General features: G+C 44.2%; 1 protein-coding gene across 8 annotated transcripts in view; it reads left to right on the forward strand.

Moving 5' to 3' along the window:
• Window positions 1-12,778, forward strand: part of LOC110523526 (RIMS-binding protein 2) — a 71,702-nt gene that overhangs the window by 46,508 nt on the left and 12,416 nt on the right. For 4 of the 8 annotated variants that reach the window (XM_036977169.1, XM_036977167.1, XM_036977170.1 and 1 more), the window contains 8 exons: window positions 1,821-1,925; window positions 3,138-3,188; window positions 6,792-6,996; window positions 8,020-8,165; window positions 9,443-9,522; window positions 9,762-9,871; window positions 11,340-12,155; window positions 12,316-12,339. In XM_036977169.1, coding sequence (XP_036833064.1) covers window positions 1,824-1,925; window positions 3,138-3,188; window positions 6,792-6,996; window positions 8,020-8,165; window positions 9,443-9,522; window positions 9,762-9,871; window positions 11,340-12,155; window positions 12,316-12,339 — 1,534 coding nt within the window. In that variant the 5' untranslated portion in view covers window positions 1,821-1,823. Of the gene's footprint in view, window positions 1-1,820; window positions 1,926-3,137; window positions 3,189-6,257; window positions 6,621-6,791; window positions 6,997-8,019; window positions 8,166-9,442; window positions 9,523-9,761; window positions 9,872-11,339; window positions 12,156-12,315; window positions 12,340-12,778 lie in introns of those variants that run through there. The other 4 variants (XM_036977171.1, XM_036977174.1, XM_036977172.1 and 1 more) reach the window with 3 other exon arrangements.

Genomic DNA, 12,778 nt, shown 5'->3' on the forward strand with positions numbered 1-12,778 from the left:
GAGAGAGATATTCACTGACATAATATTGCCATAAAGTTGGCTAATCTGAATAAGTGGAGTCTTAAACTGAGAAGTTGAGGATGATGACGATGACGATGACGATGACGATAACGATACCGATGACGACGATTATAAGAATCAGTTAGCTGTGGGCTAGCGTCTGATCCCTGTGTATGAGAGCCAGAGGTCTATCGGGCCAGTCCGTTTTGGAGCTCTTGAATGACCACAACCACATCTGACAGAGTGAGCCTAGTGACAGTCCCTCGGTCACTGGAATCTCCTGGGTCTCCAGCAGAGCTTAAGACTCCTCTGTGATTATGCAAAGCAGTGCCTGCTCAGGACACCTCTGAGCATCTCTGGGGAGAAAGAAGCTTTCCTTCTCCCAGAGAGAAAAAGATGAATGTCAGAGTTTATAAGCTGCTTTATGTTTTTAAGCTCCAAGAAACATCTTATGGACTCCAAGTCCTACCACTGGCAGCTGCTCTTAACTCTGGGGATGCAGTCATAATTACTCATTTGGGAGTGGGTGACTATACACTGAGTGTACAAAATGTTAGGAACAGTTTCCTAATATTGAGTTGCACCCCCTTTTAGCCCTCAGAACATGCTCAATTCATTGGGGCATGGACTCTACAAATTGTCGAAAGCATTCCACAGGGATGCTGGCCCATGTGGACTCCAATGCTTCCCACAGTTGTTTCAAGTTGGCTGGATGTCCTTTGGGTGGTGGTGAAGCATTCTTGATACATACAGAAATCTGTTGAGCGTGAAAAACCCAGCAGCATTGCAGTTCTTGACAGACTCAAACTGGTGCGCCTGGCGCAGGTGTTCCTAATATTGTGTACACTCAGTGTATGTGATTGATCACAAGAATCAGTGAGTCGGACTTGATATGGCGTCAATAGAGATAGACAAACTTCATACCCTTTGAATGGAAAACGACAGCATTCTTGTTGCTTTGACTTTTTATGTATTCATCTGGTATTATGGGTGCTGTAAAAGTGTTTGGACTGTGTTGTAACCATTAAAGACATAGTTACCGCACTATGACCATGTATTGACCATGTTGTGACCTGGTCTCCCCAGCATATAAACATGTATTGACTGTGTTGTTTGTGACCTGGTCTCCCGAGCATATCAACATGTATTGACCATGTTGTGACCTGGTCTCCCGAGCATATGAACATGTATTGACTGTGTTGTTTGTGACCTGGTCTCCCGAGCATATCAACATGTATTGACCATGTTGTGACCTGGTCTCCCGAGCATATGAACATGTATTGACTGTGTTGTTTGTGACCTGGTCTCCCCAGCATATAAACATGTATTGACCATGTTGTGACCTGGTCTCCCCAGCATATAAACATGTATTTACTGTGTTGTTTGTGACCTGGTCTCCCGAGCATATCAACATGTATTGACCATGTTGTGACCTGGTCTCCCCAGCATATAAACATGTATTGACTGTGTTGTTTGTGACCTGGTCTCCCGAGCATATCAACATGTATTGACCATGTTATGACCTGGTCTCCCGAGCATATGAACATGTATTGACTGTGTTGTTTGTGACCTGGTCTCCCCAGCATATAAACATGTATTGACTGTGTTGTTTGTGAGCTGGTCTCCCGAGCATATGAACATGTATTGACTGTGTTGTTTGTGAGCTGGTCTCCCGAGCATATGAACATGTATTGACTGTGTTGTTTGTGACCTGGTCTCCCCAGCATATAAACATGTCTTGACTGCGTTGTTTGTGACCTGGTCTCCCCAGCATATAAACATGTCTTGACTGTGTTGTTTTTGTGTCCTGGTCTCCCCAGCATATGCGAGAGGCTGCTGAGAGGAGGCAGCAGTTGGATGAAGAGCATGAGCAGGCCCTGGCTGCCCTCACCTCCAAGCAGCAGAAGATCCACCTTCTGCATAAGGTAAGCCCATAACACCCCACCTCGCCTCCGCCCTCTACTCCAACCATCACCACAGTGGTCACTAAAGACAATGCATTATGATAACAGTGGTCAAGTATGTGTGCATTTATTAGAGAGACTAGTATTGTGCAACTACTATGCAATGTTCCCCCAAACACTGTAACTCATGACTCATGAAAAACAACAACATTCTACCATAGTGAGCGTTCTGCATGTGTCTGCTCTAGCACTGACAGTTCCTCTTGAGTTGTTTTTCAACTCAGCCTGTGGATATGAAATATGATGGGGATGTAAAAGGGGCCATATAATCAGTAGTCTCCTGTGATTGTGTGTCTGTCTGCATTGGCAGCAGTAATCTGAGCTCCTAGAGAGCTGTGTGAATCCCTGTGTGTTCTGTTTAGAGAGGAGCCATGACAGACATAGCAATTAGTGCAGACCGCAAGCACAGCACAGCACAGATCAGACTCCCCAGAGACACTGCCTAAAGTTAACCAAGCACTTCACTTTAGGGAGACGGAGAGGGAATGCATGTGTGATTGTGTTTGTGTGTGTGTGTGTTATTGGGAGTTGAATGAGGATGTTTGCTTTTGAGTATTGGTGTGTGTTTGTCGGTGTGCACGCCTATCTGCATTTCAATCGGCGAGTTTGTATGCATCTGCCTCAGCGTGCTCATTTGAGGCCTCGTCCTTTGTCTGTTTTGTCCTTTACCTAATCTATTGCGCTGTGATTCCATTTAATTACCAATCGCACAGATGATATATCACTTGAGTAGAACAGCATTTCGTCCTTCTAGATATCAAAGCCAATCTGGATGAAACAGCTTGATATTATGAGGCTTTTCCGATGCACCTTAGTTGCAGGTTTTTAAATTGGAAGTCATAGCACCCTTTCCATTTCGCCTAGTCTCCCCTGTCCTCAGATACCCCACAGCTGTGAGGCATTCATTGCCTTTGTACTGTGAACTTGTCTCTTTAAGACTATTTCTCCTGCTCATGCTGTGCAGAGCTGACACCACTGAGGGTTCTGCATGTGTCTGCTCTTGTGCTGACAGTTCCTCTTCAGTTGTTGTTCAACTCAGACTGTCTCTTCTATGTCTGCAGTGTACCAAGAGCTGTGCCAAGTGTACGCTTGATGTATTACTGACAGAGAAAGAATGTGCAGTGCTCACTGTGTCACCTGTAGGTCCTATATAACTGTGTTTGTGTTCTCCAGGCTCAGGTTGAAGCTGAGAGAGAGCATGAGGGAGCGGTCCGCCTGTTAGAGGTAAGTGGACATGGAGGTCCAGTGGGCAAGGGGAGGATGGCTTCTGTGGCTGTTTTCAAAATGGCTGTCAATTGACTGATACATGTGGTTTTGTTTGTGTATTCAAGACACATTGATGCATAAGAAAAATACCTTGTTTTAAATGCACCAAATCCATATTGCCTTTCATGAAAAGCTAGAGTTTTGAGGTAAGCCTGGTTAATCCCAGGTGATACTCTATACTGTATTTGCATTGCTTTTGGAGGCGTTTGTTGAGTGGGGAGCTAAGCACTGATGAGCGTGGAATACCCAGAGAGTTGGGTCCGCAAAACCTCAACCTGCCCATAACTCTTTCTTTTACGACTCAGTTAGACCGCTGAACTCTGCCATTGCTCAGGCTAAGATCAGAAGCTCTTATCCCAGCCACGGCACTAATGGCTCTGGAGAAACCTCTTTTACAGAAAAATCAACAGGAGTTCAGGGGGCAACCATCCAGATGATGAAATATCTACAGTGCAGAGGAGCTGCATTAGGACTGGCGCTGTGCACAGAGAACTCCAACAGCGTGTTCAGTTAACCTAGAGAGGAGATGGCTCTAAGATGAACTAGACATAATGTTCATTTCCATAATTTCTAGTTTTCAGCACTGTCTTGGTTATGATTTGGGGTGTTTTCTTTTAGAATATTCATTGTACATGATCTTCCCCATAGGGGACTCGTCAAACCTACTTGTTTTGTAATGGTTCTCTTTTCTAATTAATTGACATGATTTTGCATGGATTACTGTATTGCATATGCATTGATTGCATACGGTGTAACAGCTTGATTTGGGTGTTTGTTTTCTTTCATCTTTATTCAATGTCATTGTGTGTTTCTATGTGTTTCTTCTGTGTCTGAACAGAACCATTTGGACAGAATGCAGATAATTATGTGTCCCACCCTGAAACATCTAGTTACACAGTGTTCATCATCTCCATGGTCATTTCCGTCCTATAGCCTTTCAAAAGTCTCAGTGAATCACTTGGGCTCTAATTCACATCAGTGCATATGTTATGGTAATTAGGCAATCATACATATGCTAATATTGAACTAGATTGAATTATATTAGTTGAACAGAGCCTGTGTTGGTACTGGATCACACTATAGATCCTCTTCTGCCTCCTCTGTACTGCAGTCCAAAATTGTGTCCCAAATGGCACTCTATTCCCTATATAGTGCACTACTTATGACCAGGACCTTTAGGGCTATGGTCAGAGGTAGTGCACTGTATGGTAGTAGTGCACTATATAGGGAATAGAGTGCCATTTTGAACACCTTCCAGATGTTCTGGAACATCTAAACACATTTGATTTCCTTGTTTCCGTTTGAAAACGATGGCTGTTCATTCATCCTCAGTTGTTGTATCTCAGCCCATCTTGCAGCCCAGTGTTCTGACTCTGAAAAATCTAGTTTTATTGCTGGGTAAAACCAACTTTCCCCTTGGCTAGGACCCTGGCTTGTCTTATCTCTTACCCAGCAAGCCATGGGGTTTGAGCCTTCTAGCTTTCAGAGAAAACCCAACGGTTGTTAACTCAAGGCTCTAATCATTGTCTCGGAGCTGCTTAGATAATGTCTTTAACCTTTCTGATCTCCCCATCCCGGATCCGGGTTCGTGAATACAGACTCAAGCTCATTACCATAACGCAACGTTAACTATTCATGAAAATCGCAAATGAAATGAAATAAATATGCCATCTCTCAAGCTTAGCCTTTTGTTAACAACACTGTCATCTCAGATTTTCAAAATATGCTTCTCAACCATTGCAAAACAAGCATTTGTGTAACAGTATTGATGGCTAACGTAGCATTTAGCATTAGCATTCAGCTGGCAACATTTACACAAAAAAACAGAAAAGCATTCAAAAAAATCATTTACCTTTGAAGAACTTCAGATGTTTTCAATGAGGAGACTCTCAGATAGCAAATGTTCAGTTTTTCCTGAAAGATTATTTGTTTAGGACAAATCGCTCCGTTTTCTGCGTCACGTTTAGCTATGAAAAAACCCCTGTATCCAGGATTGTGTAAATCTATCAGCAAGCTCATTAGCATAACACAACGTTAACTATTTATGAGAATCGCAAATGAAATGAAATAAATATGCCATCTCTCAAGCTTAGCCTTTTGTAAACAACACTGTCATCTCAGATTTTCAAAATATGCTTCTCAACCATAGGAAAACAATCATTTGTGTAAAAGTAGCTAGCTAGAGTTAGCATTTCGCGTTAGCATTTAGCGTTAGCATTAGCGTTAGCATCCAGCACGCAACATTAACAAAAACATAAAAGCCTTCAAATAAAATCCTTTACCTTTGAAGAACTTCTGATGTTTTCAATGAGGATACTCTCAGTTAGATAGCAGATGCTCAGTTTTTCCAAAAAGATTCCTTGTGTATTAGAAATAGCTCCGTTTTATACATCACATTTGGCTACCAAAAAAAATCCATAAATTCAGTCCTCAAAACGCAAACTTTTTTCCAAATTAACTCCATAATATCGACTGAAAACATGCCAAACGTTTTTTAGAATCAAGCCTCAAGGTGTTTTTCACATATCTCTTCATTGATACATCGTTCTTGGATACATGCTTTCTCTCCTGAATCCCAGGAGAAAATGACCGCACCTGAAGATTACGCACAAATTTAGACAAAGGACACCGGGCGGACCTCTGGAAAATGTAGTCTCTTATGGCCAATCTTCCAATGATATGCCTACAAATACGTCACAATGCTGCTAAGACCTTGGGCGAACGACAGAAAGTGTAGGCTCATTCCTTGCGCAATCACAGCCATATAAGGAGAGAATGGAAAACAGAGCTTCAGAAATTCTGCTAATTCCTGGGTGATGCATCATCTTGGTTTCGCCTGTAGAATGAGTTCTGGGGCACTTACAGACAAAATCTTTGCAGATTCTGAAACTTCAGAGTGTTTTCTTTCCAAAACTGTCAAGAATATGCATAGTCGAGCATCTTTTCGTGACAAAATATCGCGCTTAAAACGGGAACGTTTTTTATCCAAAAATGAAATAGCGCCCCTAGAGCTCTAAGAGGTTAATGTACATACTTTTATAAGCCTCTTCACAGTGCTTGGCTTTGGTTATCAAAGTGTATCAGTATTACACAGCCTCTTCCATATACTGTACATTGATTACTTGGCAGGCAGTGTTGTTGATATGAAATGGCTCTTTTGGGATCCCGTGCGGTAATTGGTTCGGCTTGCGATCTGCAGCACCAGATAAGGATTTAAGCCATTGATTAGTTGAACTCATAGTCATGTAGAGGTATATTATGTACATTTTATTAACATAAAACATGCATTGCTTTGTAATAGATCCCTTGTGGCTCAGTTGGTAGAGCATGGCGCTTGCAACGCCAGGGTTGTGGGTTTGATTCCTACGGGGGACCAGTATGAAAATGTATGTAAGTTGCTCTGGATAAGAGCGTCTGATAAATGTCTAAAATATAAATGTAATACAGTGTATCTATCCCCTTCTAAAGATTTGCTACATAGGAACACAGAAACATTCCTTCCATTGATTGATTCCGTCTCTCTCTCTCCTCCCCTCTATATCACATCATTGTCCACGGAAGGACAAGGTTCGCGACCTGGAGCAGAAATGCAGGTCACAGACTAAACAGTTTGGCCATTTGTCCAAGAGCCTGGAAGATTTCCGTCTGGAGGCGGATACTGTGGACATCTTCAGCACTGATTCTTTCTCCAAACAAAAAACTCCCTTTTCCCTGGAAAATAAACTCTCCCAAATCCTCAACGGACTGGCAGTGAAGGCAGGGAAAGGTGAGAGCTCCCAACCCTGCCCTCTGTAAGAGCATTGTGCAGTCAGAAGACATACATATGAAGCAGAAAAGAGCCTAGCCTTAGAGAGTCATAGTACATGCATCATATCTGGCATTTGTTTCAAACTGTGTATCTCATCAATCAAGACCAGCGGACGGTTCTGAAAGTCTATGTACATAATCTTGTTTGTGCTCCAGTTGAGGCTCTGTCAGACATTATGCATGGGTAATTAATTAATTAAAAATGGAACAAGACAGTAATTTAATCTAGTTATCAAAACATTCACCTTTACTAGAAGCCGGCTGGAGTGACGTTGGGAGAGTTGCAGATAGAGAAGATAAATTGGCAGCTAAACTGGCTGGTGTGAGTAAGGTCCTGATTCTCTCTCAGCCCATCTCGACGAATCTCAGCCCATCTCGACAAATCTGGACCACTGTGGAAATGGGCGAAATGCTGCTATATTCATGATCAATAACACAGCTCGTTGATCAGAGGGTTGATATATGACATCTGCTAATGAGAGCCAACACATTAGTATTCTAACCCCACATACTGTAATCTGCCAGCTAATACATACAGCAGAATCAGCAATGCAGATACCACAGATTAGAAGGCTCTGAGATACTGCTCTAGATATCCTCTACTGTCACTTTACTGCAGTGAAAATGCTACTGTATGGTTGTAATCTGGTGGTGTGATGAAACAAATCCAACCACCAATAATTTTATATTTTTGTCTAAAATGTGAAATTACCTAGGTTTGGTGTTGTGTAGGGGTGTGTCAATGAGAACTCTGTGATGGCTGTGTCCTGGTCCCTGTCAGCTGTGTCGTTCGAGAGTGTTAAGCATCAGGGAAATGCATTGCAGATGCGTCAGGCAGAAAGAGCACATCCAGGTCCTGGCCATATACTGTAGAGTGTTTGCTGTGTACTCCCCTGAACAGGAAATCAATAGCTGTACCATGAATGAAAGCAGAAGGAATGACAGATGCTCTTTATTTGGTGTGGAAATCAATGTTTCCCAGGCAATGAGAGCTCGGCAAACACTCCGCTGATATCGAAGTTCCTCCGCCCGCTACAGATCAGAGACAGGCCAGAGCTGCTATCTGTCAATCCCACCACCGTGACAACGAGCTGCCCCAGCAGCCCACAACGGGCGACCCCCTCAGAGGTGGGTAACGCCTCTCTTCTCTTCCCATTCAGAGACAAAGTCTCAAGGCAAAAGCATGAGGGTGTTTTATCTCTGCTCTTACCAAGAGATGGGCTATTCATGGAACAGCTGTATAATAGCACATGACAGCAGTCAGCTGAGCTATAGCGTAAAACCTATGGGTTTAGCACTGGACAGAAACATGACTCTCCAGTGACAACTGTCAGAGAAGTAGAACTACAGAGTTTAACCTCTCTAGCGTCCCACCTGGCCAACATCCAGTGAGATTGCAGGGCGCCAAATTCAAATACAGAAATACTCATTATAATAATTCAGAAAATATACAACTATTTTACATAGGTTTAAAGATGAACTTCTTGTGAATCCAACCACGGTGTAAGATGCTTTACGGCGAAAGCATACCTTACGATTATTTGAGAACATAGCCCAGCAGACAAATCATTACAAACAGTAACCAGCCAAGTAGAAGTTACACAAGTCAGAAATAGAGTTAAATTGAATCACTTACCTTTGATAATCTTCAGAAGACATTAATTTATTCAATAAATGTTCCTTTTGTCCGATAAAGTCTCTTTATATCCAAAAATCATTTTGTTCACACGTTTTCTTCAGTAATCCACAGGCTCAAACGCAGTCACAACAGGCAGACAAAAAAAAATATCTGTAAAGTTCGTAGAAACATTTCAAACGATGTTCATAATCAATCCTCAGGTTGTTTTTAGCCTAAATAATCGATAATATTTCAACCTGACAATAACGTCGTCAAAATAAAAGGTTAACAAGAAAGTCACTCTCTCGGTTGCGCACATAAAGAAGCTCTGTGACACAGCAGGGTCCACTCATTCAGACTGCTCTTACTCCCTCATTTTTCAGAATAGAAGCCTGAAACAATTTCTAAAGACCGTTGACATCTAGTGGAAGGCATAGGAACTGCAATTTGAGTCCTAAGTCAATGGATACTGTAATTGCATTGAATAGAAAACTACAAACAAACAAAAAATCCTACATTCTGAAAGGATTTTTCTCAGGTTTTCGCCTGCCAAATCAGTTCTGCTATACTCACAGACACTATTTTAACAGTTTTGGAAACGTTAGAGTGTTTTCTATCCAAATCTACTAATGCATATCCTATCTTCTGGGCCTGAGTAGAAGGCAGTTTAATTTGGCCACGCTTTTCATCCAAAATTTCAAATGCTGCCCCCTACCCTAGAGAAGTTAAGGGTGGAAGTATTTAGATGCAACTCTATGATTGCTCCTCTGCCCCTGTGTTCCTGCAGATGGAGGATGAGGTCAGCCCTGCGCCCCGGTCCAAGCCTCGCTACACTGGCACGGTCCGTCTCTGCACCGCCCGCTACAGGTGGGACTGTTCAATCTGTCACACAACACCTGGGACAGCTGGATCAGATAGGGCTCTGGTCCAGGGCGTTATGTCAGTGTGAGCAAGCCGCACGTTACACCCTGGACCAGAGTTAGATCACCAAGTACATCAACCTGCAGATCGGAAGCACTCTTTTCTCCATAGAAATATTGTAGTATATCTTGTGGTCAGGAGCACATCAATATGTTGAACTCCCCCTCCTCTCTCTTGTTGTGTAGTTACAACCCTTACGATGGGCCAAACGAGCACCCAGAGGCAGAGCTCCCCCTGGTGGCTGGGAAGTACCTGTACGTGTACGGCACCATGGACGACGACGGTTTCTACCAAGGTGAGAGTGAATCCAGGGCTACTACTTTGACTTTGCTGCTAACTTCTTCGTTGAGGAAAAATGTACTTACTCCAACTGTGATATGTGTTTGTCTCACCTAGCTATCTTAAGATGAATGCACTGACTAAGTCGCTCTGGATAAGAGCATCTGCTAAATGGCTCAAATGTAAATGTACTACTACACACATTCCACACACACACTTCACCACTGGCATCAGTATCAACAGGGCCCGCGTCATATCTAATCTCATTAGACTTATGAAGGCTTTTTCATCCATGGCTACGCTAATCCCCCTAGCATCCCTGGCCCAGACTTCAGCCTGCATCAGCAGCTCTGGTGAGTCATCACTTGCAGCCATGGGCGGTGGTGTTGGTGGTGGTGGGTGAGAATGCCTAGATTTGGTCTAGCTACTGCCTGCCTGGCTGGCTGCATGGAGGAGGAAGTGGTTTGTATTTACCACAGGGATGCTGGTGCTCAGACCAAGCTGTTGTCAAGATGCAGCCTGAGCCATGTAGCTCGACGGCTAATCCAGCAAGGCTCTGATTAATCACAGACATATCCCTCTGCAGACAGAGAGCTAGGGCCTCCCAGCCTCACTACTGTACTGACTGGAAGGATGAGATAGAGAGGGAGAGGGAGAGGACAGTCAGGATCTCTTTGAAAAGCAAGTACAGTACTGATGAGAGAAAGAGGTTGGTGGTTACTAAGTCGCTATTGTGATTTGGGTGCCATTTCAGACACACCCTTTGTTCCATCCACTGTGCAGGAATAGGTTTTTAACCCCCCCCCCCCCCCCCCCCCCCGTACTTCCTGGAGAAAGTGATGATGGCATCATGGCCCTATCCTTTCTTCTCTGTCAGATCTGAGAGAACAGTCCCTACCATGAGGACGAGCACCACAGGGTCATGTTGTCCTGGGAAAATAGTGCTCAAAACACAGATCACACTTGCATTGAGTCACGAGGGCTCTCGTTATTATTTTCCTTTCTCTTTTTTCACTGATGAGATGGTCTATTTTTAGCTGATGTTAACATTTGCAGCAGGCATCATTAAAGGCTTGAGCGTGCCATAGATTCCCCCTGAGACGGCCGTGTGTGAATGGTATCTATCATCAGGCTACTGTGTGTCAGAACAGAACAGGGTTCCTGGAAGGTGTTACTGTGTCTGACTGAATAATCGCTCAATTAAATCTTCATAGCCAAAAAATCCTGGGTGATACTACATGTTACTCCCAATAGAAATATCCATTTTCTGCTGAACTCGTTTGATCCCTTCTTTACATACCACATTTCCATATAAATATTAATTCCTTTATACATTCTAAAGATCTTTTTTCATGGAATTGTTTGGAATAACGTGTTTGGAGACAAGATTTGTAGAGGAATTTGCAGAAGAGAGATGGTTGTGGGTTTATATTTTGTTGATAATAAAGTAAGCATCTCTCTCTGTCTGTCTCTGTGTGCTCCAGGTGAGCTGCTGGACGGCCAGAGAGGGCTGGTCCCGTCCAACTTTGTGGAGTTTGTCCAAGACAAGGAGAAACCATCCATCCAACTAGGGGACGGAGATGAGGACCTGGGCTCTCTGGACCATATCACACTTGGCCTGATGGGGGTGGATGGAGGGGCCCCTCGGGATGGGCTACTGGGTTCCAGCAACCCCCTGGGCCCCTGCAGCAACGGCACAGGGCCCCTGGACCCTGAGGATCTGGTCGATGACATTGTGCCTTACCCCCGGAGGATCACCCTGATCAAGCAGTTGGCCCGTAGCGTCATTGTGGCCTGGGAGCCCCCCATCGTGCCCCTGGGATGGGGAAAAATCAGCTGCTACAACGTGCTGGTGGATGGTGAGGTGCGTGCCAGCGTGCCCTACGGCGACAGGACCAAGTCGCTGTTGGAGAAGCTGGATCTGGACACGTATACGCACCGCGTGTCCGTGCAGAGTGTGACAGACAGGGGCCTGTCGGACGAGCTGCGCTGCACCCTGATGGTGGGAGCCAACGTGGTGGTGGCGCCATATGGACTGCGGGTGGACGACATCCTGCGTGACTCAGCCGAGCTCTCATGGTTGCCCAGCAACAGTAACTATGGGCACACAGTGTTCCTGGACGGGGCGGAGCATGCAGTGGTGAAGCCGGGGAGGTATAGGCTGCGCTTTGTTAACCTCAAGGCCATGACGGTATACAAGGTGAGGGTGGTGGCCCGGCCACACCAGGTACCATGGCAACTGCTCATGGAACAGAGGGAGAAGAAGGAGGCTGCTGTGGAGTTCTGTACACAAGCTGCTGGTGAGGCCGGTTTAATATTTTCTTAAGTCTAAGTGTTTTGTGTTGTCCATGTTCATATGTCATCTATAATGTTTTCTAGAAAGTTTGGATAAACGTCCATAGATATATAGATGACTCACGTCCTTACGTGTACTATGTTTGTCTGTTATGTTTTGTCCAGGTCCAGGACCATATTCCAGATCAGGTCAGAATGAAGACCAGTTGGGTTATGGTGGTTATGGGAAAAGTAGGAAGTAGCTTTTGATTGGCATGTGCAACTGACACATCGAATGAAAACAAGCTATCAGCACTTTAAAACCTAGGAAACTACTATGAGTAACTTCCTCAGCTTTTCCCTCCCTTTGGCTCAATGCTAATATACCTCATAGATTAAAGTTATGTCCCAAATGGCACCATATTCCTTATATAGTGCACTACCAGAGCCCTGGTCAAAAGTAGTTGACTATATGGGAAATGGGGTTCCATGTGGGATACAACCTAAATATGCTGAAGTAACTCTCTCCCACTCTATCCTTCACTGATTTGACCACATCAGTATCTGTGTGCATTCCCCTCTGCCTGAGCTGTGACATCACTGTGATGTCCTGCATGGTGTACCTAGTGAACCAGGAATGAACAGGCTG

Source organism: Oncorhynchus mykiss, chromosome 5 (assembly GCF_013265735.2).
Source record: "Oncorhynchus mykiss isolate Arlee chromosome 5, USDA_OmykA_1.1, whole genome shotgun sequence".
Classification (NCBI taxonomy): domain Eukaryota; kingdom Metazoa; phylum Chordata; class Actinopteri; order Salmoniformes; family Salmonidae; genus Oncorhynchus; species Oncorhynchus mykiss.